This window comes from Plectropomus leopardus, chromosome 1 (genome assembly GCF_026936395.1).
Source record: "Plectropomus leopardus strain MGB_pleo_1.0 chromosome 1, ASM2693639v1, whole genome shotgun sequence".
Taxonomy (NCBI): Eukaryota; Metazoa; Chordata; class Actinopteri; order Perciformes; family Serranidae; genus Plectropomus; species Plectropomus leopardus.
Genome location: NC_142176.1, coordinates 4,706,899 through 4,731,014, shown reverse-complemented (window position 1 = coordinate 4,731,014; position 24,116 = coordinate 4,706,899). Strand labels below are relative to the sequence as shown.

At 41.6% G+C, this 24,116-nt stretch overlaps 1 protein-coding gene across 1 annotated transcript in view; it reads left to right on the top strand.

Annotated features, from left to right (window-relative positions):
* Positions 1-23,651, top strand: part of LOC121943726 (plakophilin-3-like) — a 43,849-nt gene extending 20,198 nt beyond the window's left edge. The window contains exons 3-13 of the mRNA XM_088086573.1: positions 903-1,522; positions 2,651-2,774; positions 2,976-3,180; positions 3,334-3,493; positions 4,479-4,587; positions 5,755-5,919; positions 10,303-10,482; positions 10,585-10,738; positions 11,806-12,001; positions 12,352-12,439; positions 20,651-23,651. Of these exons, the coding sequence (XP_087942699.1) occupies positions 903-1,522; positions 2,651-2,774; positions 2,976-3,180; positions 3,334-3,493; positions 4,479-4,587; positions 5,755-5,919; positions 10,303-10,482; positions 10,585-10,738; positions 11,806-12,001; positions 12,352-12,439; positions 20,651-20,692 (2,043 nt within the window). The 3' untranslated portion in view covers positions 20,693-23,651. The remainder of the gene's footprint in view (positions 1-902; positions 1,523-2,650; positions 2,775-2,975; positions 3,181-3,333; positions 3,494-4,478; positions 4,588-5,754; positions 5,920-10,302; positions 10,483-10,584; positions 10,739-11,805; positions 12,002-12,351; positions 12,440-20,650) is intronic.
* The last annotated feature ends 465 nt before the right edge of the window (positions 23,652-24,116 follow it).

Genomic DNA, 24,116 nt, shown 5'->3' with positions numbered 1-24,116 from the left:
CGTTTGTCTGCTGCTTTCAACTGGCAAGTGGAACAATGCAGAGGCAGCGGTGAGCTTCCTGCAGCGTACAGTAGCGAGCCTTTTATGAAGGAGGGCAGGAAGAGCATTTGTTTTGCTGTACGGGATTTTTTTTCTAGCCTCAAGCACTCCATACATTTACATGATGTTAAAAAAAGTCGAATAATGGTGTTGGTCCAACTAAAACTGGACTTTTAAATTACGTGTGAACATGTTGGTCCGACTGATGTTATATTTCTGCGGTTGGGAGTCAGTTTACTCTGTCATGTAAACGCCTCAATCTGACCTGAGGTGGCCGAGGTGTTGTGCTGACGCTCCATTGTCCCTACGCCGGGGTTTCAACCAGAAGTTGATCAGAATAAATTTGTAGAACAAAGACGAAAAAAAAAGAAGATGAAAGTGTCAACATGGGGAGTGCTGCAGCTTGCAACCTGTTTGCAGCTTGTTAACTTGTCTGTTATGTGCAGAGAAGGTCAACAGGAAGAAGGTCCAACAGCAACTAGCTGTAAGAGGGCATAGCAATGGCTACTTGGCGGAGTTGGACGCGCTTTAATAAATGGATTCCCCCTCAGTGCTTGTATACTGGGACGGGGACAGCAGTCCAATTAAATGGCCTAGTGGAGCTACGACTGTAGCGGCACCTAACTCCGACTATTGCATGTAAAAATGTTGAGAAAATAAACACTACTGTGGTACTTTTCGTGGTACTTTTTTCTCCTTGCGTGCACTCTCAGAGCTTCTCTGTAACTAGTTTTAGTGCTATTTAGGATATTATATTAAAATTTGCATTTTTATACAAAATTTCTAAAACACAGGTATTCGTCTGTCCTTGCTGCTGTGTGTCTGCTAACTTTTTATTTCTCCACTCACCGCCCGCTCTGCAGGTGCCTACGGCCCCTCTGCGCTCCTCTGGTTTCTCCTCTCGCTCCGCTGTGGAAACCAGTTCCAGGGTGAGCCACAGAGGACCCAGCGTGGTCCACAGCAGTTTCCAGTCCTCCCAGACCCACAGCCGAAGCAAACGCTCAAAGTCACTCTGCCAGGCAGACCAGGAGGCCGTTCCTCTCACTGTGGTGGTCCCTCCAGAGACCGCCCCCTGCTCGATCACTGTGCCTCCCCCCGGCACCCTGAGGCGCAGCCTCAGCGGGACGCTGGCTCCTGACAGGGGCTACTGGCAGGAGGAGGAGCCACCGTGTCAGTACACCTACAAAGGCCCCTCCCACCGCACCATCAGCCGCATCACCAACCGACAGCAGCATTACCAGCAGCAGAGCTCCGCCTTTGGACAGGAGGGCTGGGCGGGGACCCTCAGGGCGGTCCCCATAGCAGGGGACGGCTGGGGGACACAGTGGCAGCAGCATGTGTCCAGAGCCAACCATACGCTGGGGACAGGGCAGCACCAAGCCTCCCTCCACCGGGCCGCCTCGCTCCGCAGTTTGAGGAGCGTCGGGAAAGGAGTGGATGTGTTGGATGGAGCGTCGATACACAGCAATGACCCGCTGGAGAAGTGAGAAAAATTATTCATCCATTTAACTCGGTAAAACATGTGGACCACCAACTGCCTCGGATCAGCTGAATTTGTGGCCCTGTCAGAAATATAAAGTACTTGCAAAGCGTATTTTTCCACATAAGACTGTTAGCAGTAAGAGGTGGCGAAAGGCTGGAGGACTGCCATTATTTAGCAGATTGTATGTTATCTCATGAATTAGTGTCCCTAACGGTTAGACTAGGTCAAGGAAAAGCAGCTCATACAGATCCAGACCCTAAAGACTGTATTGCGTACATGATTGTGGCAAACAGAGAGAACACTGGTTGTCGTAGATAGATTCACTTAGTCGATGTGTGCAAACAAAACCCAAATTTCAGCTCAACAATCAGCTCAGCGTATTTGAACTGTGATTATGCCGTTAGTGCCTTTTTAGCTGAAACACATCCTTTTTTGTTTTGCGCACGTTAAATAATAAGTTCTGTGAGTGCCAGTGAGATGGGTGTTTCAGGTTGAGGAAAAGAATAACGGTTGGGTGTGGTCATGTTATGAACTTAACACAAAGTTACATATTTAATGTAAATTTTAGGTAGGTTTGGTTTAGGAAAAGACAAGTTACTTCATGTAAAGTTACATAATTTAGTTTAAGAAGAGTTAAAGTCATTTATGACACAATTATGGTTGAGCATCATCACGTTACATATTTAATCAAATTTGTCAACGTATCAAAAAATAAGTCAAAGTTGACTTGGTTTCACACAGGACACAAACATCAGTCTCTTGGGGGAAAGTCCTGCGTCTGTTTGACACATCCACCCCCTCAACCAGGGTACATGTGAACATTTCAGGAGCACAGCCTGAGTGTGACATCACTGTTACTGTGCAACACAAAGTGTTACAATTTATTTAATTTGTTTTTTTCAGATTTCTTCACGGATAAAATGATGAATTGATAAATGGAAATAATGGATAATTAACGGAAACAGATTTATCAGTAATGAAAATCATGAGTAATTGCTTTCGTATTGTGATTTGCTTCTTGGCTTCTTGTCATAGCCACTGTTAATATGTAGCTTAATGTGTGTGTGTGTGTGTGTGTGTGTGTGTGTGTGTGTGTGTGTGTGTGTGTGTGTGTGTGTGTGTGTGTAGTTTGCAGAGTCTGGACATGCCTACAGCTGTCAGATATCTGTCTGAGTCAGACACCGCCTTGCAGATTCTGGGAGCTTCATACATTCAACATCAGTGTTACCATAGCAACGATGCTAAAAACCAGGTAACACACAAAGCTGTTTTTGTTATATTTTTCTTATTTCCTGTGTGAATTTTCCATATTTCTTTCATTTTATTTGGTTTATCTGCACGTCTTTGTGTGTGTGTGTGTGTGTGTGTGTGTGTGTGTGTGTGTGTGTGTGTGTATGTGTGTATATATTCACCGTGTGTGCTGTTTTTAATCCCCTCTCTCTCTCTCTCTCAGGTCCGCGCTCTGCATGGCGTTCCTGCTCTCGTTGAGCTTTTCTCCAGCGACAACCAAGACGTGCAGCGTTATGCCACAGGCGCCACACGTAACCTGATCTACGAGAATGCTGAAAACAAGGTGGCGCTCATCGATGCCGGTGGAGTGATGCGGCTCGTCGGCATCCTGAGCAAACACGACGAGGAGCTCCGAAAGACCATCACAGGTAATAACGAGCTTCGCTTTATGAGCTTATATCCGTGTCCATGCATTGATATTAAGGTGTCGTTGCTAATTAATCTTTGTTATTTATGTATTAATGGTTTGGATAAGTCAGTTATTTAGACAGCAGACTAAACCCTGTTTGTCGTGGCTGCAGGTGTCCTGTGGAATCTGTCCTCCAGAGACAACCTGAAGGAGAAACTGTCCAAAGAAGCTTTATCAGAGCTGACTGAGAAAGTACTGGTTCCTCTGTGCAGCAGCTTCCCACTGAGCCCGTCTGAGCGAGACATCTTCTACAACACCAGCGGCTGCCTCAGGTGACCCAGCATGCTCAGCACAGTAACCTGTGCCTAAAATGAGAAGAAAAAAGAAGGCAGTGAGCAACAAAAGAAGAAATTACCCAAAAATTAACAAGATATTATTACAAAAATACAAGAAAATTACCTGAAAATTGGACAAAGAAAAATATAAAAACAATAAATTAAAACAGTTATGTTACATAATTGTAGCTGTAACTATGATAATTTGCTATAAATATAGTTTTTCCGTATTCCACCCCTCATCCACAACATGGAAATATTTAGACAACACTGAGTTACACTTTCTCTCTCACTTGGTTTTCCAGCGTTGACTCCCTGCAACAAGTCGCAAAAATTTGAGTGAGCCTGTTTCTGGCAAAATAACCACTTTTGATGGACGTAATGTGACGGTTCACAATTGCCTCATCTGGTTACATTGCAGATGGGGCAACTTAAACATCAGGCCCAAAAACATGGAAAAATACGGTCCAGGTTTAAAAAATGCCAAAGTTACCCTTTCAGATTAAGGGCAGCACTTTGTTGTTTGTACTGTAAAACAAAACAGCAACATAATTTATTGAACCAGTCTGTTATTCATGAAAGCACATCACTCACAGGTACATTTAAATAGATTTACACTGACTTTACAGAGCGCTGCTTTAATGCAGAAAACTTTTAAGTGCTGCTGTTGGATCTTCAAATCGTAATTCTTCATTTTGGTTGCATGGAACTTAAGTAAGTTTCAGGTTGCACCTTGTAAAGCGTGTGTCCGAGTCTCTGAGGAATTTCTTGACAGAAAAACATGTAAGCTCCTTCCAGAGTGATGAAGGTGCTACTGAAGGGTTTCAACAGAGCTTCATAAATTTTGCACTTAAAATCACTCAAAGGTAGATTTCAGTGAGACAGATTTACTGCACGCTCTGATAGCCTGACCTGGTTTTAAATGTTTCTTTGTGTGTGTGTGTGTGTGTGTGTGTGTGTGTGTGTGTGTGTGTGTGTGTAGGAACTTGAGTTCAGTGAATGAGAGGACGAGACAGAAGATGAGAGACATGCGAGGCCTGGTGGACTCCCTGGTGTCCTACATTCAACAGGAGGACCGGGCAGATGACAAGGTAAGTCTGACCTGACCTGTAATGTCCTGCGACGTTTTTATACACAATCACAGGACATAACAGCCGTGGCACACCACACTGGCAGCCACCCGCAGCAATGAGCTCTGAACATCAAAGCCGGAGATAAAAAGCCCAAAAAGCCGAGATTACATAGAATGAAAGACTCCGCAGCATCGTATGACATTTAACAACGTGTTCAAGTGAAAGGATGAGGCCTGTGTTTTTCTATATTTTTCTTATGGTCAACAAAAACCATGACTCAAGACCAAAACCAACACAGTGTTTAAGTCACTGCTCTCAGTTCTCTCTGACTTCTCTTCCTCGTCCGTGCAGCGATGCCCAAATCACAGTTTGTTTGGCCCCGAGCAACTTAGCAAAAACTGTCCTGCAAATGGCAAGAAATTAGTAGGTTGGGAAATTTAAAAACAAACAAAAAGCTCAGGTCCCAAAACTATTTTTATAATTACCATTATTATATATTTGAAAGTATTTTTCTTGTTTCCTTGTTTTTTTTATTATTATTATTTTATTTTTTTTTATGGTAATTTTCCCTTATAAATATTTTGCAGTTTTTTTAGTCAGTTCTTCTGAAATTGCTCATTGCATTTTTCCCCTATTTTTAAAAGAAGCCAATTTGCTCACTTTTCAAAGGGTTAAAACACTGCAGTTAGAAACATTATTCGGTGGTGTTACTTCAGCTGGCAGCTACACTGGAATTTCACTAAATTGGGAATGTTAGCTTCTTACTCAATCTTTGTCTCATACTTTCGCAGCTCGTTGTGAGTTACAGGGACCCGCATGACTGTTTTCACAGGCTGCTCTGCTTATGTTCCTCTTCACTGTGGTTTGGCACAAACCGTTTGGTTCGGAGCACAGAGCAAAATGACTTTGCAGACACTCGGATAAATCTTTAACTAACTGGCAGATGATTGATAAACATGCTGCTTCCATTAGACATCATCATTAACCCTCCCTGGGTCTGATTGGACGAACACACCACGAGGGTGTCCTCAATACAACAAGATTAAATCCAGATGTCCAAATATGTTGCTTACTGTCATTTTTTGTCAATATTAAATTACTGATTTCAGTATAAATCATCCAGTGTAGCCCTCCTCTTGTTAAACCTCCACGTGCCTCCTCTCTCTGTTTTTGTTTGTGTTTTAGGGTTTGGAGAATTGTTTGTGTGTGATGAGGAATCTGTCGTACCAGCTGTACACGGAGCTTCCTCCCTCCGTCCGTCTGCGTCTGGAGGGCCAAACGAGAGCTTCCGCCTCCAGGGAGAGTGACGCCATCGGCTGCTTTACTCTGTACAACAAAAAAAACAATGAGGTAAAAATCACACTCGAGGAATTACACACCACAGACACGCCTCCGAGTTAGCACTGATGTCGCTCTGTGTCTGCAAGATGAGTCAAAAGACAACAGTTTGGTAACATGCTCTGCAAACTGTGACAGATTTAAAAGGTCAGTGTTGTTTTTAAAGCTTGTTCCGTTTCCCTTAGTGACCCAAAAGTCTTTTAATACTGCTTTAAAATTCTTTAATAGCCAAATATAAGGTCTTAAAGCTTAAGTTTATTGGAATTAATATAACTAGAAATTTTAACTGAAATTATCAGAATGGTTATATTCAAGCAAGCACGAAAGCAAAATTTATTTAAATAGCACCTTTCACAGACACGAGCCACAAAGTGCCTCAAAAACAAAATAAACTGAACAAACAAATCAAAATAAAAGCCCAGATGAAATATGCAGTGAGAGCCGGTTAAAACACAGGATTAAAACATAAAAGCCGTAATGCCTCCCAAACGCCTGTCTCAGCAGGAAGGTTTTTAGCTGCTTTTTTAAAGACTCCACAGAGTCCGGTGATGTCAAACTGTAGCTGGGAGATTATTCTGAAGGTTAGGTGCTGCCAACCCGAAGGAGCGAAGGAGCGATCTCTCAGGGGCTTGAAATGCATCCGAGGAACGTTTAAAAAACCTTGGAGGAGGAAATAAAAGCTTGGCTTGTTGTCCTAGTCTTGAGGACTCGATATCTTAAGAAAATTTCATTGGAATTTCTTCAGATTTGGCACCAACTTTTACTTGGACTCAAGGATGAACTGATTAGATTTGGGGGACAAAAGTTAAAGTTTAAGGTCAAGGTGACCTCATCTGTTTAATTTTTGTGACTTTGATATCTCATGAAAACCGTTTGGGAATTTCTTCAAATTTGGCACAAACATTCAGTAGCACTCAAAGATGAACTGATTAGATTTTGGTGGTCAGAAGTCAAAGATCAAGGTCAAGGTGACTTTGTCTGTCTCATTTTTGTGAACTCGATATCTCAAGAATACCTTATAAGGGAATTCCTTCTAATTTGGCCCAAACATTCACTTGCACTCGAAGATGAACTGATTAGATTTGGGGGACAAAAGTTAAAGTTTAAGGTCAAGGTGACCTCATCTGTTTAATTTTTGTGAATTCGATATCTCATGAAAACTGTTTGGGAATTTCTTCAAATTTGGCACAAACATTCAGTGGCACTCAAAGAACTGATTAGATTTTGGTGGTCATAAGTCAAAGATCAAGGTCAAGGTGACTTTGTCGGTCTCATTCTTGTGAACTCGATATCTCAAGAACACTTTGAAGGAATTTCTTCAAATCTCGCACAAACGTCCGCTTGGACTCAAGGATGCACTGATTACTGTAGATTTGGTGGTCAAAGGTCACTGTGACCTTGCATCCATCTCATTCTTGTGAGAGCAATATCTCAAGAACGCTATAGGGTAATTTTCGCAAATTCGGTTTTGAGTCAAGGATGAACTGATTAGATTTTGGTTGACAAAGGTCAAGGTTGCTGTGTTACAAAACAGGTTTTTGGTCATAACTCTGATTCATAGGCTAATTATGTATTTATTTATTTATTTATTTATTTATTTATTTACATCCAGAAGGTCAAATGTCAGTTTCACTGTGACATCATAATGTTCTGCTGACACAAAAAAAGCTTTTTTGGCCAGTATTTAACCCCGTATTTAACCCCGTATTTAACCCCGTATTTAACCCCGTATTTTATGAACAGAAGGGGAGACACTTGGTCAGATACTGATTTAGTGACATAATCTTAGGTGGCCACGTTGAAACTGTGCCGATTTTGTATCATATTTTCTTCTGTGCTGTCGGGGAAATATGTGTGTGAACATCCATGTTTTAGGATTTGTTTCTTTTCTCTCGTCATGACTACATATGAGTCATGACAGTAGACAGACATGCATGCAAACTTAAACTTGGCTGGTTCAAAGAAGCATACAACTGTGAGGTGGTAATTCTAGTTATTTTTGCATGTCCACTTTTTACATCCAGACTTTACATAATCAGAAACGAGTTGGGTATTATGTCAGCCTGCAAGCTTGTCTGCCACACCCGTCACATCCCTCTGTGAGGCTTAAAGCTGACGTGCTCTCATGCGCTCAGTGCGCTCGCACCGCTATTCCTGCTGCTTGGCAAAAGGCTGCTGCTGGTTGTCCAATGCTATCATCTGAGTACTGCTTGGGCAACAAAATCCACTCATACATCTTAACGAAGGCTGTAGTTGTCAATAGAAGATACTGATTATGAGAAAATGCAGTTTTACTGTTGTGTGCTGATTTGAAACCCATCTCATCCTCTTTTGGGATCATACACGGTGACAAATTTCCGTTAAAATATGCCCTACAGTTTTTTCCAAAATACAGTAAAACACTGTAAATCTTAATGCTTTTTGGAGCCAGTATTACACTGCAAACCTAACAGTCTATTGTAGTATATTATAATAAATTTAACTGTGTTGACATTGTAAAATAACAGTAAGAAGTTGCCAGCTTGCAATTGTAATTTGGCAGAAATCTAAGCTTTAACAAACTGCTGTGCAAATATAGCCAAATTCTGGCAGTATTGTACAGGGTTATTATTATTTATTTTTAATTCTAATTTTTATTATTTTTTTAAAACCCCACTTCTTGATGCTTTTTGAAGCCAAATTTACTGCTGTAAGGTTACGTGTGGATGCTTTGTGGAGCCAGTATTACACTGTATACCACAAATTTACTGCAGAATACTTTTATAAACGTAATTGTAATATACTGTTGAAGTAATTTACGGTAAAGACTGTAAGACAACGGCAGGATGTTGGCAACTACAGCCACAGGTAGTTTACCATAATTTTACAGGAAAATTTGTGACAGTATACAGACGGTCAGCACTATCCAAACACCTTTTTTATTCTGCTTTGTGTCGCAGGCTTAATAACACTCATTGTTTAGCGGGCCGTCTTATTTTGCCTCTGGGCAGCTGTCTCCAGGTCGTTTAACTGTCCGTCTTGTATAAATGATGCAGCCAGATCAACTTCGGTCCAATCTATTCATGCACACGTCTCTTACCTCACCTCCTGTGCCGTTTGTCAGATGCACCATCATTATCAGATATATTATAACAACATCACATTGTTATTTGATTTTTATTAAAATGTTTTTAAAGATAAAAGTCAAGCCGCTGACATCGAGTAGGTATCTCAGGAACAGGGAGATAATAAGTCGCCCAGCAGATAGAAACTCTAGAAGTGGCCTCAGGTCCGCGGGGAGGATCAGTTTCCAACACACAACCAGGAGATCACATTACCTGATTCAGCAGCAAGCAGTGGAGGCCAAAGACGTGTGGACCTCAGGCCCACTGTGACACGTATGAGAAAATGACCTGTAACTATATATAACCTGTTTTTCCGTGTGATGTGTTTTTGCTCAGAGTGGATCGTTATCCAGGTTTCATGGAGGGTGAACAGGGAGGATTTTATCCTGCTTAGTGGGGCCTGAGGATAGTGATCTATTAGTGCGTTCATGTAGCTAACTCTTCAGTCTAGAGACATATATCTGTCCTGGCCAGACTGCTGTGAAACCAGTGTGGTAATTCAGGATCTCTAATGGAAAAGACCTTATTGTTCTGGTCTGAGTTTTTCCTTTGACTTGTCATCAGTCCAAGACAAAGTATCCTGTAAACCAATGACTGAGCTGAGCGTGTGGTAGTTAAACCCCTCCCCTGAACTGCGGTTTTCCAATCATGGCTTAGCAACAGCAGCAGGCGCTGCAGGCATGTCGAGCTTTGTGTTTCCGCACATAATGAAGCAGTGTGCATTTGGTTTACTAATTTAAAGAGTTTCGAGGCTGGTGTCACTCTATAACCAAAGAGCAAAAGTGTAAGGAATGGATTAAACTGTCTGTGTGTGTTGATCTGCTAATGTTTTGATTTGATTTTATGCTTAGTTCATAGGACTGCTAATTTATGTCCGCAGTCCCTTGGCAGGCAACATACAATAGAAATATAGAGAAAGAAAGAAAAGGCAAAGAAAAAAACAATGTGACAATTCATACAGAGGACAAAAGTGCAGTAACAGTAGCCATGTTGACTTTTTGCCTTGGACATACACCTTGAGCATCAGTCCTTTGTGACAATCATACATATGTAAGACCCCTTGTTAAGGTCCTTCTTTTAAAATATCGGAAACACTAAATAAGTCAACTCATGGAGCTTACATGAGCTTACTTACTTGTTTCATTCTGGCTTCAGCCAATTCAAGAGAAAAACTTACATCAGGAAACATAATAAAATGAACTCACAGTTGTGTAGCTACAGCAGAGCACACTGTATGTGTCTGTACAATACATGCTAATGTTTTTTTTGTCTTTCACTTTCTCCACGACAGCGAAACCAGAATCTGTCCATCCTGTCGGAGGTGTCCCGACAACCTAAGGGGGCAGAGTGGCTTTGGCACCCTCAGGTGGTGGGACTGTACAAGCATGTTCTGCAGAACAGCGACAGCAGCTCCACCAGCCGCGAAGCTGCCATCGGAGCGCTGCAAAATATCACTGCAGGAGACGGCAGGGTACGAACACACACACCGTAGAAATATGAAATATGGATGTATATTCCAAAATTAACTGTCTGAGTTGTATGGCTTTCTTGATGTGATCTCTGTTCTCCTCAGTGGCCATCAGTGCTGAGTAATGTGGTGGTGGAGCAGGAGAGGATGCTGCCCATCCTGCTGGATCTGTTAGACACCAACAGTGACGTGGAGCTGAGGCCTCTGACCGGCCTGCTGAGAAATCTGGCCAGACACTCCACCAACAAAGACCACATCGGTAAGACAAGCACGAGGTTTTTCAGTCCTCCTTGGGCTGGAAACTCTGTGTATGCATGCGCGTGTGTGTGTGAGATAATAGCAGTTTATTACGCTTCAATCCGCCTCACTACAGAGGAGGTGAATCAGTTTGGAGGTGAACATTTCTTGGTCCTATGAGCACTCTGTATGCTCCTTCTTTTTCTTTGTATGTTTCTCTGAGTACAGAACTAAACACTCCTGTCAGTTTAGACCCAGAAACGAGAGACAGCTAATGAGTGTGTCTGTAGGTGTGAATGATAAGTACCTGGTGGGAAAATGGTGCTAAAATGAGCAAAGCTAACTTGGTTTCCACTTTGCTAATGGATTAAAGTTGACAGATTATGATTCTTCACTAGAATGCTATAAAGGTGAAGAGGCTTTATTATATAACTAACGTGTGTCAGTGGTTTCATCCAAACTGACAGAAGTGGGCCTTGCAAAGGTTTAAGTGGTGGCTGACTCAGCCCTGTTTGAGGTGCAAGGGTTAAAAAAATTCAAATGGTCACCAGTTGCATGCGATGGGGCACCAGCACGCAGAATGTTTTCTATTCATAGTAGCTTATATGGCACTGCACTGCATTTTCTCCACTGGAGAGCCACCCTTGAGTGCACTGCATCCCGTTTTCTCAGCTGAAAAGGCACCTACAGGCCCGTGCATCACGTTTTCTCCACGAGAAAGATGACCTTGGGAGCACTGTATCCTGTTTTTTTCAGCTGGAAGGGCACCCTAGAAGGCACTGTATCACGTTTTCTCCTCTTAAAAGTCACAAAGAGGGCACTGCATCATGTTTTCTCCACGAGAAGGACAACCGAGAAGGCCCTGCATCAAGTTTTCTCTACTGGAAGGGCAGCCTAGAAGGCACTGGTTTGCATTTTCTCCAATGAAAGGGCACCCTAGAGGACACTTAATCACATTTTATCTACCAAAGGGGCATCCAAGAGGGCACTTTCCCTCCCCTTACCTCTTTCTGCACCCGTGCGTGGACAAAGAGCTGTTAAGCTAAATATACTCCTGCAACACAACCACCTCTCTCTTTGTTCTTGCAGCTAAAAACATGGTGAACATACTGGTGTCCAAGCTTCCCAGTGATGGCCTTCAGAAAACGCCATCCAGCGAGGTGGTGGTCAACATCTGTGGAGCCCTCAATCACCTGGTCACCTGCAGTTCCCTGGCAGCCCGTGACATCTCATACTTCAACGGCCTGCCGAAACTGGTGGGCATCAAGACATCTCATGATAACAGGTGGGACTGACTTCTTCTGTAAACCTCAAATATTACAGCCTGATCTACCAATAACCTACCAATAATCCCTATCCAGTTCAGCAAAACAATTCTTAATGCTCCTTATTATTAGTAAATATTTTTTTAGGTCCTACATTCTTTCACTTCTCTGTTGTCAGTGACCTGACATATTCTGGAGCTGTTCCTACTCTCCACTCTGATACAAAAATAAAATCTTTGGCAAATTTGCAGGTCATTTTAGACTGTTTATCACTCGGTTTCTCCCCTCTGTTTATGCTGTGGTATTTCCTCTTTGTAAGACCTTTTTCTTGTTTTTGTTTCTAACCGTCTGTCACTGTGTCTCTTTTCAGCCCCGGGAGTCTGAAAGCTGCCAGAGCGGCCTCAACTGTCCTCTGCAACATGTTCCAGTACAACAAACTACACAAAGACTACAAACTGGTGAGACCCACAGCCGCTGATCCCATGAAACATTATACAAAATCATCTAAATCTTGTATACATAGCTGCAAACACGTCAGCAATGAGGCTCATGGTGAGGCAGTAACAACAAGAGCTTGAAATCTCGGTTTAAACCAAAAGACAGAGAAATATATAAAGGTTGCATCTAATTTCTTAATTATTGATTCATAAGTTTTTGTTTTTTAATACATGAAGTCCATTAATTCCCAGATCCCAAAATGATATCCTCAAATTTATTGGGTTTTTTTCTCAGTCCAGAGCCCGAAGATACTTAGCAAAAAAAAAAAACAGCGTAGTCTTGTCATACTTAAATTACCTTGAAAAATATAAATATCTACACCAGTTTTGATACCACTGGGAAGAATGATATTTAAGCCATACAATTTTACATTTTTAAATAAAAACATAAATATAACAAGGTTAATAAATGACAGTGACTTTTCTTTTTTTGAGAACAGCAAACTGACTGAAGGAGACATTAACAAAAAAACAGCAAGATAGCTGGTACTGTACTGCTAAAAATTAATATTGAAACTGCTTTTAAATATTCACAATTGACATGTATTGATAAATTGATATATTTGACAATATAAAAATTGAGAAAAGAAGCAAATCCTACTGAGGGATGAGATTGATAACATCACTCTTTCATCCCTCTCTATAAACTGGGTTTCCCAGACATTTAATTATTTGTGTTGGGCTGCCACAAATAGATTTTTGTAGCTGGACTGTTCATAAGGAATACTATTGGAATTATATACAGTTTGGTTATTTAAAGCAAACTTGTGTTATTTCTCTGGGGTCTAAAAGTTTGCTTTCACTTACAAAGTGCTACTGCTCTCATCCATTGATCACTTGTTAATGGCTTGAAAGATCAAATGTCCAGCTGGTGAATTACAAACTACTGACGAGGAAAAAAACCCTCATGGACAGCTCCACCTGCGCTGTAACCACAAACCTGTGAAAAACTCAGAATTTAGAGAGGAGTTATCTTTGGCTGCTTGTCTTTGGCTGTTTGGTGCTCAGTGAGTAGCGTACGTTGGATTTATCAGAGATTTTCCTCCCAGAAGAAAAGTTTGCCAGTTGTGTGTGGAAACTTGGTTGATCTGAGCAGAAATTAGGGCATTCCTATTTGTACACAAAGCCTTGAAAACGGGTCAGCTGAGGGCGTCAGGTAGCTCAGATAAATCAGTCCCGACACAAGTCTTTAACTGCGGGGTTTTCCCCCTTTTTTTCTGTCTTTCTTTGGCTGCACTGTGTGAGAAAAAAAGGCAAAAGCCCCCAAAACAAGAAGGGTACACTGAAATCATGGCTCCTGAAAATCAAGAAAAATGACACATTTCAACTTGACGTCGTAAAGTCAGATGTCAGCTTGCATTTGGAGATAAGGCTCCGTGCCCTGAGCCCTTACAGATCCATGTGGCCTCACACTGCCGCACATTTTTGTGGCTGGAATTAAGTGTTTTATCTTTTGCTGACAGCGGAGAAACCACAGGAATGAAGCACACCAGAGTTTACTTGGACGTGCATAAATGCAGGAGTTTGTTTAAACTGCAGCAGCTGAAGAGTTTCTGTCGGGCAGCAGCAGTGGGGGCTGTTATTTCTCAGTGCTTCTGGTTCCTCGCACTGCTGGTTTGACTGTGGTCTTTGACAGTGTTTTGAGAGAAAGACCGCATTCTTATCCATCATAAAATAAAGGGATTACAGTAACTCAGAGGTCTTTGGCTTGGCTGCCAGAACATCACTAATTGCTTTCACTGATCTCTGCAGTTCAGTCTCTGACCTGTGACCTGACAGCCGCCTCACTGAGTGATTCTGGGTAAAATCAAGTTCAGGCTCAGAAACCAGATCACAAAAGTCCTCATTAACAAAACCTCGACCCTCAGTGTTGTATCACAGGCTTTAGGACTAATAAAGGGATAGCTCAGTTTTTTTAAGTGGAGTTAAATGGGTTAAGTATCCATAGACAGTATGTTCAATTCAAATTTATTCACAAAGTCCATCATCACAAATCACAATTTGCCTCAAAGGGCTTCACAGCATATGACATCTGTATGTCATTGACCGTCACAGCGATTAAGGAAAAATTCCCCCCAGAAAACCCTTTAATGGGTGGGAAAAAAACAGTAGTAACCTCAGAAAGAGCAACTGAGGAGGGATCCCTCTTCCAGGAATGACAGGCATGCAAAAGATGTCGTAAAGAACAAAAAAATAACAGTAGATGACCAAGTGATACATAGGAGAGAGAGCAGGGAAAAGCGAGAGATGCACAGCCACAATAATCATAACAGTGACATAAAATATGACAATAGTAATAGACATCAAATTAATGAATGTAATTTATGATAGCATGATATATTACATGCAGATATTGTAGTTTATGATTGTGGTAATAACAATCATTTGTATAACAATAGTGGAGGCATGAGTAACGATAATGGCTGTAGTAGTTGGCGTTAGGTAGGACCATGGCATCAGTGAAACCACGACTCTAGATCTAGATTTAGAGTATTTTCAAGAATACCTTAATGTCAGTTTCCAGTGGGAAAATCAAGCTGTTAGATTGCACACTTCAAAGCCAAACTCCATTTAGAAAAACGGTGATTTAACATCACTGAACACAGGAGTTGCGGGTCTACTGCTGCTTTGATCAGTTTACTTGTTTGTGTTGTTTTGTGACTTTGGCGTTTAAAAGGGTCAGTTCAGACTCACCAGTGACACAAGAACACAAACTAGCTAACTGATAGAGGCAGCAGGAGAGCAGCATTTCCAGTTTTCAGAGAGCTTAAATTACTGGTTTTTGTCAATGGTGTTTGGTGACTTCGACGTGAGCAGCATTGGGGAACTGAAGTCGTAAACGGCTTCTCCATCAAAACAGACTGTCTGAGGGAAAGATAAAGTATTTAAAATACTCTCAATATAGCGCACAGTTAAGCTTTTTATGCCTCCGCGCACACGACAGCTGAGGCTGGAGGCCTTATGTTTCCGGGTAGTCTGTCTGTCTGTCGTATACCCGGCACATTCTTGTGAACGCGATATCTTAAGAACACCTTGAGGGAAATTCTTCAAATTTGACACAAACATTCAAGTGGACTCAAGGACAAACTGATTAGAATTTGGTGTTCAAAGGTCAAGGTCACCATGACCTTGCATTCATCTCATTTTCGTGAACGTAATATCTTAAGATGGCCTTACAGGGAGTTTCCTCAATTTTGACACAAACATTCACTTGCACTCAACAATGATGTTATTAGATTTTGGTGATCAAAAATAAAGGTCCCCTGTGACCTTGTCTGTCTCATTCTTGTGAAGTCAATAACTCAAGAATACCTTGAGGGAATTTCTTAAAATTTGGCACAAACATTCAAGTGGACTCAAGGACAAGCTGATTTGAATTTGACGTTCAAAGGTCAAGGTCACCGTGACCTTGCATTCTTCTCATTTTCGTGAACCTAATATCTTAAGATGGCCTTAAAGGGAGTTTTCTTAAATTTGGCACTCAAAAATGAACTGATTAGAATCTGATGGCCAAAGGTCAAGGTCATGGTGACTTCATAAAACATGTTTTGGGCCATAACTCAAGAATCTTTGGCGCCCACATGTAAATTGTGATGTTTAGCTCTTCAGTGGTGTCGGAGGGAAGATGTGTGTGAAGCCTCATGTTTTCACAGACATAAATGTAAACTGTAAGTGTGACTTGATTGGCACGCGAAGGCAAACAACCACACGGTGGTATATCTAGTTTTAGGAGGCTAAAATACGTTTTGTTGCGGAGCCCTCCACAGCAGTACAATGCTTAGCTTCCGTGTCAAACTCCAGCCTGCTTCTCACAACTGGGGCCATGCTGACAGACATTTACTGTTTGTAATATACTGTGTGTGGAAAGGTATCCCATGCAACTCCACTTTTAAAAATCCAGACTATCCCTTTAACAGCAGCGTTCCTGTGTATTCATGGTTGCTGGTGTTTGTGATTCACTTGGCTAAAGTCTCGTAAAGATCTTGTGTCTGTTTTCTTTCTTGTTTCAGGCGCTTTGCCTCACCGCTGTGCTCGGCAATATGGCAAAACATTTCGTCAAGATTTTGTTTGCCGTTTCAGTTTGTATCGATGAACTGTTAAAGCACATGTTGTGTTTTCTTGTAGGGGTGTGCGGCTCCAAGGGGTTTGTCTATTTTCCAGGATTTGAGAATGTAAATACTTTGCCTGCTTATTTACTTCAGGTTTTAAAGTTAGTTTGTGGTATTTTCAGTGTTGGTTAGCACAGGTTTTTGGGTTGTTTCTGTTAGCCACTTAGACACGAGAACATGGTAAATAGGATCCAGGTTGGAAAATACAAAGTTTCCCTTTAAGTCTACTAAATTGTAACTTGATTTTGATACAATTATTGTATTGATATCTTGGATGATGGCTGTTGGGTGAAATTGATTGACAACCCTATTTGACCCCGAGAGATCTGTTTGTGCAGTTGGACAGAAAAAACTTGCAGTACGTCTCGAAAAAGTGTTTCAAATACATCTAGGTCACAGAACTAAAAATGCTGTTACGCTGTTGATATGATACTTGATGCGTGTGAATGAAGACACAATGAGCCTGACGTTAAAATGGAAAGCAGAATGTGTGGGTGTTGGCTGACATTGTGCTCCAAACTTTTGTCTCCTCCAGATGGTTTTCCAAGTCTGCGTCGGTACACATCTGTTTTTTTACTTTTTATCCCGTTTGACCTGCGCTCCTCTCCTCCCATTGGTCCTTCTCTTCCCTCCTTCGCTCTGCTCTGAGAGCCTGTTGTTAGCCTCTTCTCTGCCTTATCTGAGGAAACTTGGCACTGCAAATGCGAATATTTTCTCTGTAGCTGATAATAATTAGACTGCAGTTACCAAAGTTCTTCCCTGCGTTGGAGTGGCTCCCGATCTGCCAAAACACACATTTTGAAACCAGTGATGATGCAATTTTTACCTTTAATTTATGGTAGCTATTTATTATTTTCTTGCCAGTTATTGTTTTTTTTTTTAAACTTTTTTTTGTTATTTTCAGTTCATTTTCTTGTAACTTTATACACATTTCTTTTTATTTTTTTGGGCTATACGACAACTGGTAATGCACAGATCCTCTGAGAACGGTGACATTATGGCTGCACTTGGCGCATGGTGTTCTTCTATGGTGTGTCATTACAAAGTTACACCGCCAACTACTGGCCTAACATGCATACTGCAGAGTTTTTGGTTTGCACGTCATGACCACGCCACTCTGGCTTTTGAGCACACCTGCTGCATGTCTTCATAGAAAACAATAGGTTGGAGGCTGGAAAAAAACACGGCACGGATACAAGCAAAATATGGATACAAAACCAACCCACCTCCTCTTAGACTCAGCCTCCCTCGAAACTTGAATAAGGTGAGGAGCCACCTGTCTAAGGCCACCCAAAAAGTCTTAAAACCGTAAAATGGTATGAAACAGTTTGACGGTCTAACTTTAAAATTCAGTACTATATAGAAATGAGTTTTTCTACGTGTTTTCAACAATTAATTTCCAACATTTATAAAGAAATCTCTAAATATTTTTACACAGACTCCAAAGCTCCTTACTGGTTGCAGTTTCATGCTGCTTTTTCAACAATCTGCGCCAATAAGAAAGAATTCAGTGTTCATCAAATAAGCTGTTTAGTTATTGGAAAAAGGAAAGCCACAGGCAGTGCTTCAAATTTATGAAATTGGGAATGAACTTCAAAAAAAAAAAAAAAATGTTGAAATACAGATGAGTACAAGTTGGTTTTCCCCAACTTGATAAAGATCCGAAGTGAAAGGCTAATTGGATTACAGAAGCCTGGGCACGAACAAGAGAAGCCGCTCCTTTTATAGAAAGATGCTTTACCAATCTCCTGAGGAATGCCACGCTCTTTTTATCAGATAAAACGACCTCTACTGCCTGCTGCTCAGGGTTTGAAATTGAATTAACTCAAGAAAAACAGACTTTATCCAAACTACACTTACATTATTAAAGAGAAGTAACGATCTTAGCTTTCTTTATTTACTGTGTAACACAGTGACGACGCTCCTCCTCTCTACACTCCTGTGCTTTATCTCCCGAAAACTCAACTCGCGTCTGTCTCTGCTGGTGTCTGGCCCGCGTTTTGTTGAGATTTAGTTTCTTAGTGACCACTCGCAGCAGGAATGCGGAGAATCTGGCTGAGATATTTTGGGTTTGTCTCTTTTGTGCCTTCTGGGATGAATAAAAGAAGAGTTTGGTTAGGTGGACTTGGCAGACTCTGAACACTGTTATGTTCCTCCTCCTGTAAACCCCCCAACACACACACACACACACACACACACACACACACACACACACACACACACACACACACACACACACACACACACCAGCCAACGCCGGACTGAACCTGACACAGCAAACAAAAGCCGTGTGTTTATCTGACTGCTGGGTGGCCACAGTGAAGTTATTATATTTGTTAGATATCCTGTTGTGTGCCTGTCCTCAGTCCGCTCTCATGCCGTTCACGCAGAGCCTGCTGCACACCCTGAGCTGTCTTCACGAGTCCCAGAACAAAGAAACTAGACCAAAGCAAAATATCTGGAAAAAAACTGGACAGACTGTCATGAAATTTGCTACTTTTTGTGTTTTTTCATGGTTCCCGGAGGGAGAATCATTTTCATTGTGGACTGAGCTTTTGTCTAGAGCCACCCTCCGGAAAAAATCAGTGTGGACAAATATTTCCTGGTTTAAAAAAAGACGGACAGAACATTTCCTTAGCTACCCTGAGAGGAAGAACATAATGATCGGGTGGGGAAGGTGTTCACTGTGATAAAAGGGTTTTAAGCCTGGGTGTAGCACTCTTTGAAGGTGCGATTATTAAATTTTTAACGATCACAATTGATCAGATGACTATGTGTAAGCTGAGACGTGTCTCATTGAACCGTCACTTTAGACTGTATAAATAATGAACATAGCTACGGAGACATCACCCATTGGTTTGTGAACATTTGAAGATCGAGTTTTGCATTTTGGCCGTCGACATATTCAGTTTTTGGCCATAAGTGACCATTTTTAGATGAGAAGGTGGAGTTGTGGAGGATTGAGGGGTGAATCTGACTCATAAGCCCTTGCCTCCTTTGCATTTTACACAGAACGAAAACAATGGTGGCTTCATGCAGCTCCAGTGTGTGATTTTAGGTAGCATACTGGAATCACGGAATCGAAAGAGGCACGACAAGGGTGTAAGACAGTAGCGTCAGCCTCTAGTGTGACATATTACATGACACATTGGGTTTCTATTACAGATTTGCTCAAAACTTAAGCGATATTTTCAAAATGTCGATAAAACACAATTGTGAGATGACTGTATTCCATTACGAGTTGTTATGCGACTTCTAGTTTGATGATAACATTCCCAGAAGCATGGAAATGGACGTTCAAAACATTAGCAGGTTTATTTCTATTGCAGCCACCACAATAGCCGTCATTATTTCCAATCAAATTCAGTAGGCGTGTTATGTGAACAATAATGGGAAGGCAAGACCCTCGTTCGTGGGAGTGTCCACGTATGAGGGATGTCTGAGAGCTGATAGTCGACGATTTAACAGAGGAACAGAGGATCAAAAACTTCCAGATGATCCACTCAAATTTTGAAGAGTAGGCAGTGTCTCGCAGACAGACCTTCAGCTAAAGTGGCCTCTCACTTAAATATGTGTAACTTTAGGCCTTAAAACAAATAAATAAACAGGTTAGTTACATAAAAATTCACCCCCTACAGATGTCCTGAATGTTGAAATTTGCTATCGAGATCAAATGTTTATTTCGTACTAGGCTAAAAACATGTTACATGTTAATTTTTATTGTAATGTTGTACATCTGTAGGGATTGACTTGCTCTCGGAGCCAGCCTCAAGTGGCAGTTTTAGGAACTGCAGTTTTCGGCACTTCTTCATTGGCTTCATTTTTCCGCCCTGGAGGCTGCTGCTCGATCCTTCAGCTCATTGTTTTGGTTTGTTTTCGGAAAGTGATAAATGGAACTATTTTGACGTGCCTTGCTGCACAGAGTGCGAGAGGAGAGCGTGCAGCAAATGTTCGATGGTATCGCAAGCTGAGTGTAAATGTCCAGCCCAATCGTTACATAATTCTGGGAACACTGATTTCACCTTGTTCATCAGTATTTGTATTGTGTCTTCATGTTTTTCAGAAAGGATTTGCCAGACGAGACTTCACAGATGTCACCATCTAGGCTGCAGCACGTTACACGATTCGTTCTGAGCTTCAGGATGGAGGTTGCTTTGAGGAAGACGAGGAGCATCAGAGTGATTTAATGAGCAGATTTTCTGTGACTGTGATAGACCAACAGGAAGTGAAACATGGACCGGAGCCGATGGAACGATGGACGTAAAGTTCGTCCTCTTTCAGGTGGCTGCGTGTTTGACATGGCTTTCAGAAGAGAGCCAGCAGTGATGACGGGAACTCGATGGTTTCCACACATACAGTGGACTTCACCCCCGAAACTACCGTGCTCTGTGTGTTTTAGGGTTTGACTGATGACTAACGGTGCTGATAGCTGATGCGTGATGATGCCCGCATTAGAGAGAGACAGATAAGTGCCTTGTAATGTCTAGTTCATGGTTAGATAGATACTGACTGACCCGCCGTGTCACTTTAGTCCAGACTGGAACGTCTTGACGATTATTGGATGAATTTCAGTGTTGCCAGATTGGAAATGTTAAACCACCAGAGGCTCAAAATTATTGCATTTTGAGAAAAACTTTCGTACGCCGGTCACAATCATGACAACGAATAGGTTAAATTTATAACTTTAGTAAACGCGTATTTAAACGAATTTTGACTACAAATCTACCCACCGCCTCAGAGAGAAGCTATTTCTGTCTGTAAGGCTTAACCCACAGCTGACGTCAGGTGTTTTTGTCCAGCATGCTGGCGTAGCGTTGGCTGTGAGGAGATCATGTGAGAAGTGACACGGAAACACAGATGTAGGAGCCAGAAAATGAATGAAAATGAAATGTGTGAACTAAACTAAGTGCCTATTATAAGTGTCACAATGGTCAAATTGTCGTACATTACGGCGATTTTGGAAGTTTTGATCGCACAGAGGGCAAAATTATCGTATAAATACGATAATTATCGTGCATCTGGCAACACTGATGGATTCCCAGATTCCAGGCCTGAATTATTAACCCAGATTCCTGACTTTGTGACTGAAAATTTTTCACTCGTCCTAAACTTTTCCTGCAAAACTGGAGACATTCCCATCAGGCTCAGCTGTACCGTGTTTAGCGCTAACCAGCAAATGTTAGCATACTAACACGCTAATCTAAGGGTGCTTTCACACCTGTAGTTCATTCATTTGGTCCAGACCAGGTGGAAAAAATGATAATTGTTGCATTTTAGTTATGATTCGGTTCCTGCGCACACAGATTTTTTTCCAAACAAACCAAGAGGAGAAATCGTGAGGTTCTAGCGTTTTGGCGTTTGTCATCCCGCATCATCAGGACCCACGTGGGGAAATCAATGACAGGTGACTGACAGACGATTATCCAGAAGCATTTTAATGCTTATAGAGTGTTTATCTTTATGTTCTTTGGTGTCACAATAAGTGACACCAAAGAAATAAAGAAATAACTAATTGTAAGCACTATAAGTCGGCTATTATTGGACTGCAAATTGATCGCATGTTATCTGGCCATGTGGGTGCACTGAGACCCTGCATTGCTTTGCTGTGATGCACACACATAACAAAAAAATAAATCATAAAACTTTATAAACTCTGCATATATTTTCCACTTAGGGCTGGGCGATATGGCCTTAAAATAAAATGTGTGATTTCTTTTTTTTCACACTAAACTGGATTTACGATTTTAGATGATTTTTTTCTCTCATAAAAACAAACTACAAGTGACAAAGAAATTACCCAGAACAAAATTTGCTTTGACTTTAGCAATAAAAATTAACTAAAGGCAAACTGAAAAATGTAGAGGGCCGCACGTCAGTTTTGCATCTGAAACAGTGGCGTATTGAAAGCGACCAATTCTGAAATCATACAACCGTCGTTCGACATTAGTTCCATCTTAACAAATAATGTTATTGGCTGTTTTGAAATTACTGGAGTTCAGTCGTTGTGGAGTTAAACGATCGCCTCCTGCTCTCGTCTTTTCACGTGTACACTTGTACAGCTGAGGCAGGGTGACTTCAGCAAAGTACTTGCGGCGTGGTAGCACATGCCTGGGTGGATAGTTTTCAGCATGTGGATAAACCCAGGCTTTTCCACTGTTTAACCGTATCGTTCGTGATGTGCACTGCGATTGCATCACTGTTTGTGGGCTGACGGTTTCGTGCGTCTCGGTGTGAGACACACTGCTGCCCTTTAGTTGCAACAGCCTTTAAACAAACTTTGCAGCGGACTGTAGTGTATTTGAGATCTGGCAAAGCAAAACCGAACCAGACGGCAGCTTTTTTGGGAATGTACTCAACGTTATCATTAACGCTTGCTGTCATGTTGTCCTCTGTGTGTATCTCTAGGAGGTAGAGGCGGAGGGAGGGCGCTGCCCAAACAGAGCGACTGAGGAAGTTGAAGAGAAAATCTAGGTTTGAATTTTAAAAATCAAAATAAATCATACATTAAAAGCAATTAAATTAAGAATGATATATCGATTTATCGCCCAGCCCTATTACCACTACAGAACATTTTTTAGCAGCTGCTTTACAGAGGCACGCGTCTGCATTACCTGCGACCAGGACCACGTTAATCAGGTTTTTATTTGACGGCTGCAGAGCGAGTTCTGCAGTGATACTGATAACAGACCAGTAAGACGTTCCTGTCCTACTGTTGAACGCAGATATGTTTTAATAACCTTAAATTTTTTTAAAAACTTGGCTCAGCATCTGTCTGTATTTATAATTGTAATACTTACGTAGAGGAACCGAACAGCGTAGGTGTGAAAGCACCCTAAGAAGATGAGCATGCTGAACGTCATCTGCTAAACATCACGGTGTTAGCGTTGTCATGGTGAGCGTGTTTGCATGCTGACGTTTGCATTTAAATTCCTATGTACATAACAGCTTAAAAAAGTAGCGAGCATGACTGTTTAACAAATTCAGATGTTTTTTCTTTCTTTCAGATGTTAACCGACAAACTTCTGTGTAGAAAATTTCATTAAAGAAGTATTTCATTGTGGAAAGATGGTCTTTTCGTTCATTCATATGAGAGCTGCTTATTGGCGCGTGGCCCATAAGACGTGCACATTCGAGACTTACGGCGTCTGAGCGCAGCTGGGTGTGCCCAAGTGGGCAACTTCCAGCGGCTGAGCAACTGACTTCCTGTTTAGCGCCTCGCTAGCATGGCGATCTAAAAGCTTGAGTTTTGCGGCTCTTTTAGACTTTCCAAATATTTTATAGGATTGGATGACTTAAATCTAGATAGTGAAATAAGTCATTTCGCAGGGGTTTTGATGCTCACAAAAAATTATTTAGTGATTTACAGACATCTCTTTCTCAGTGTAAGTCAATGGGGAAACGTTTCTGTGGGTCCGTGAGCACCACGGGAGGGATCCGAAAGGTGTAGTTTCATTTCTGGCCACCATCTCTGGCGCACTCCCTGAGGGGCTTGTTTTTGACAAAATGTTGTTGAATGGAGGCTGGGGCGT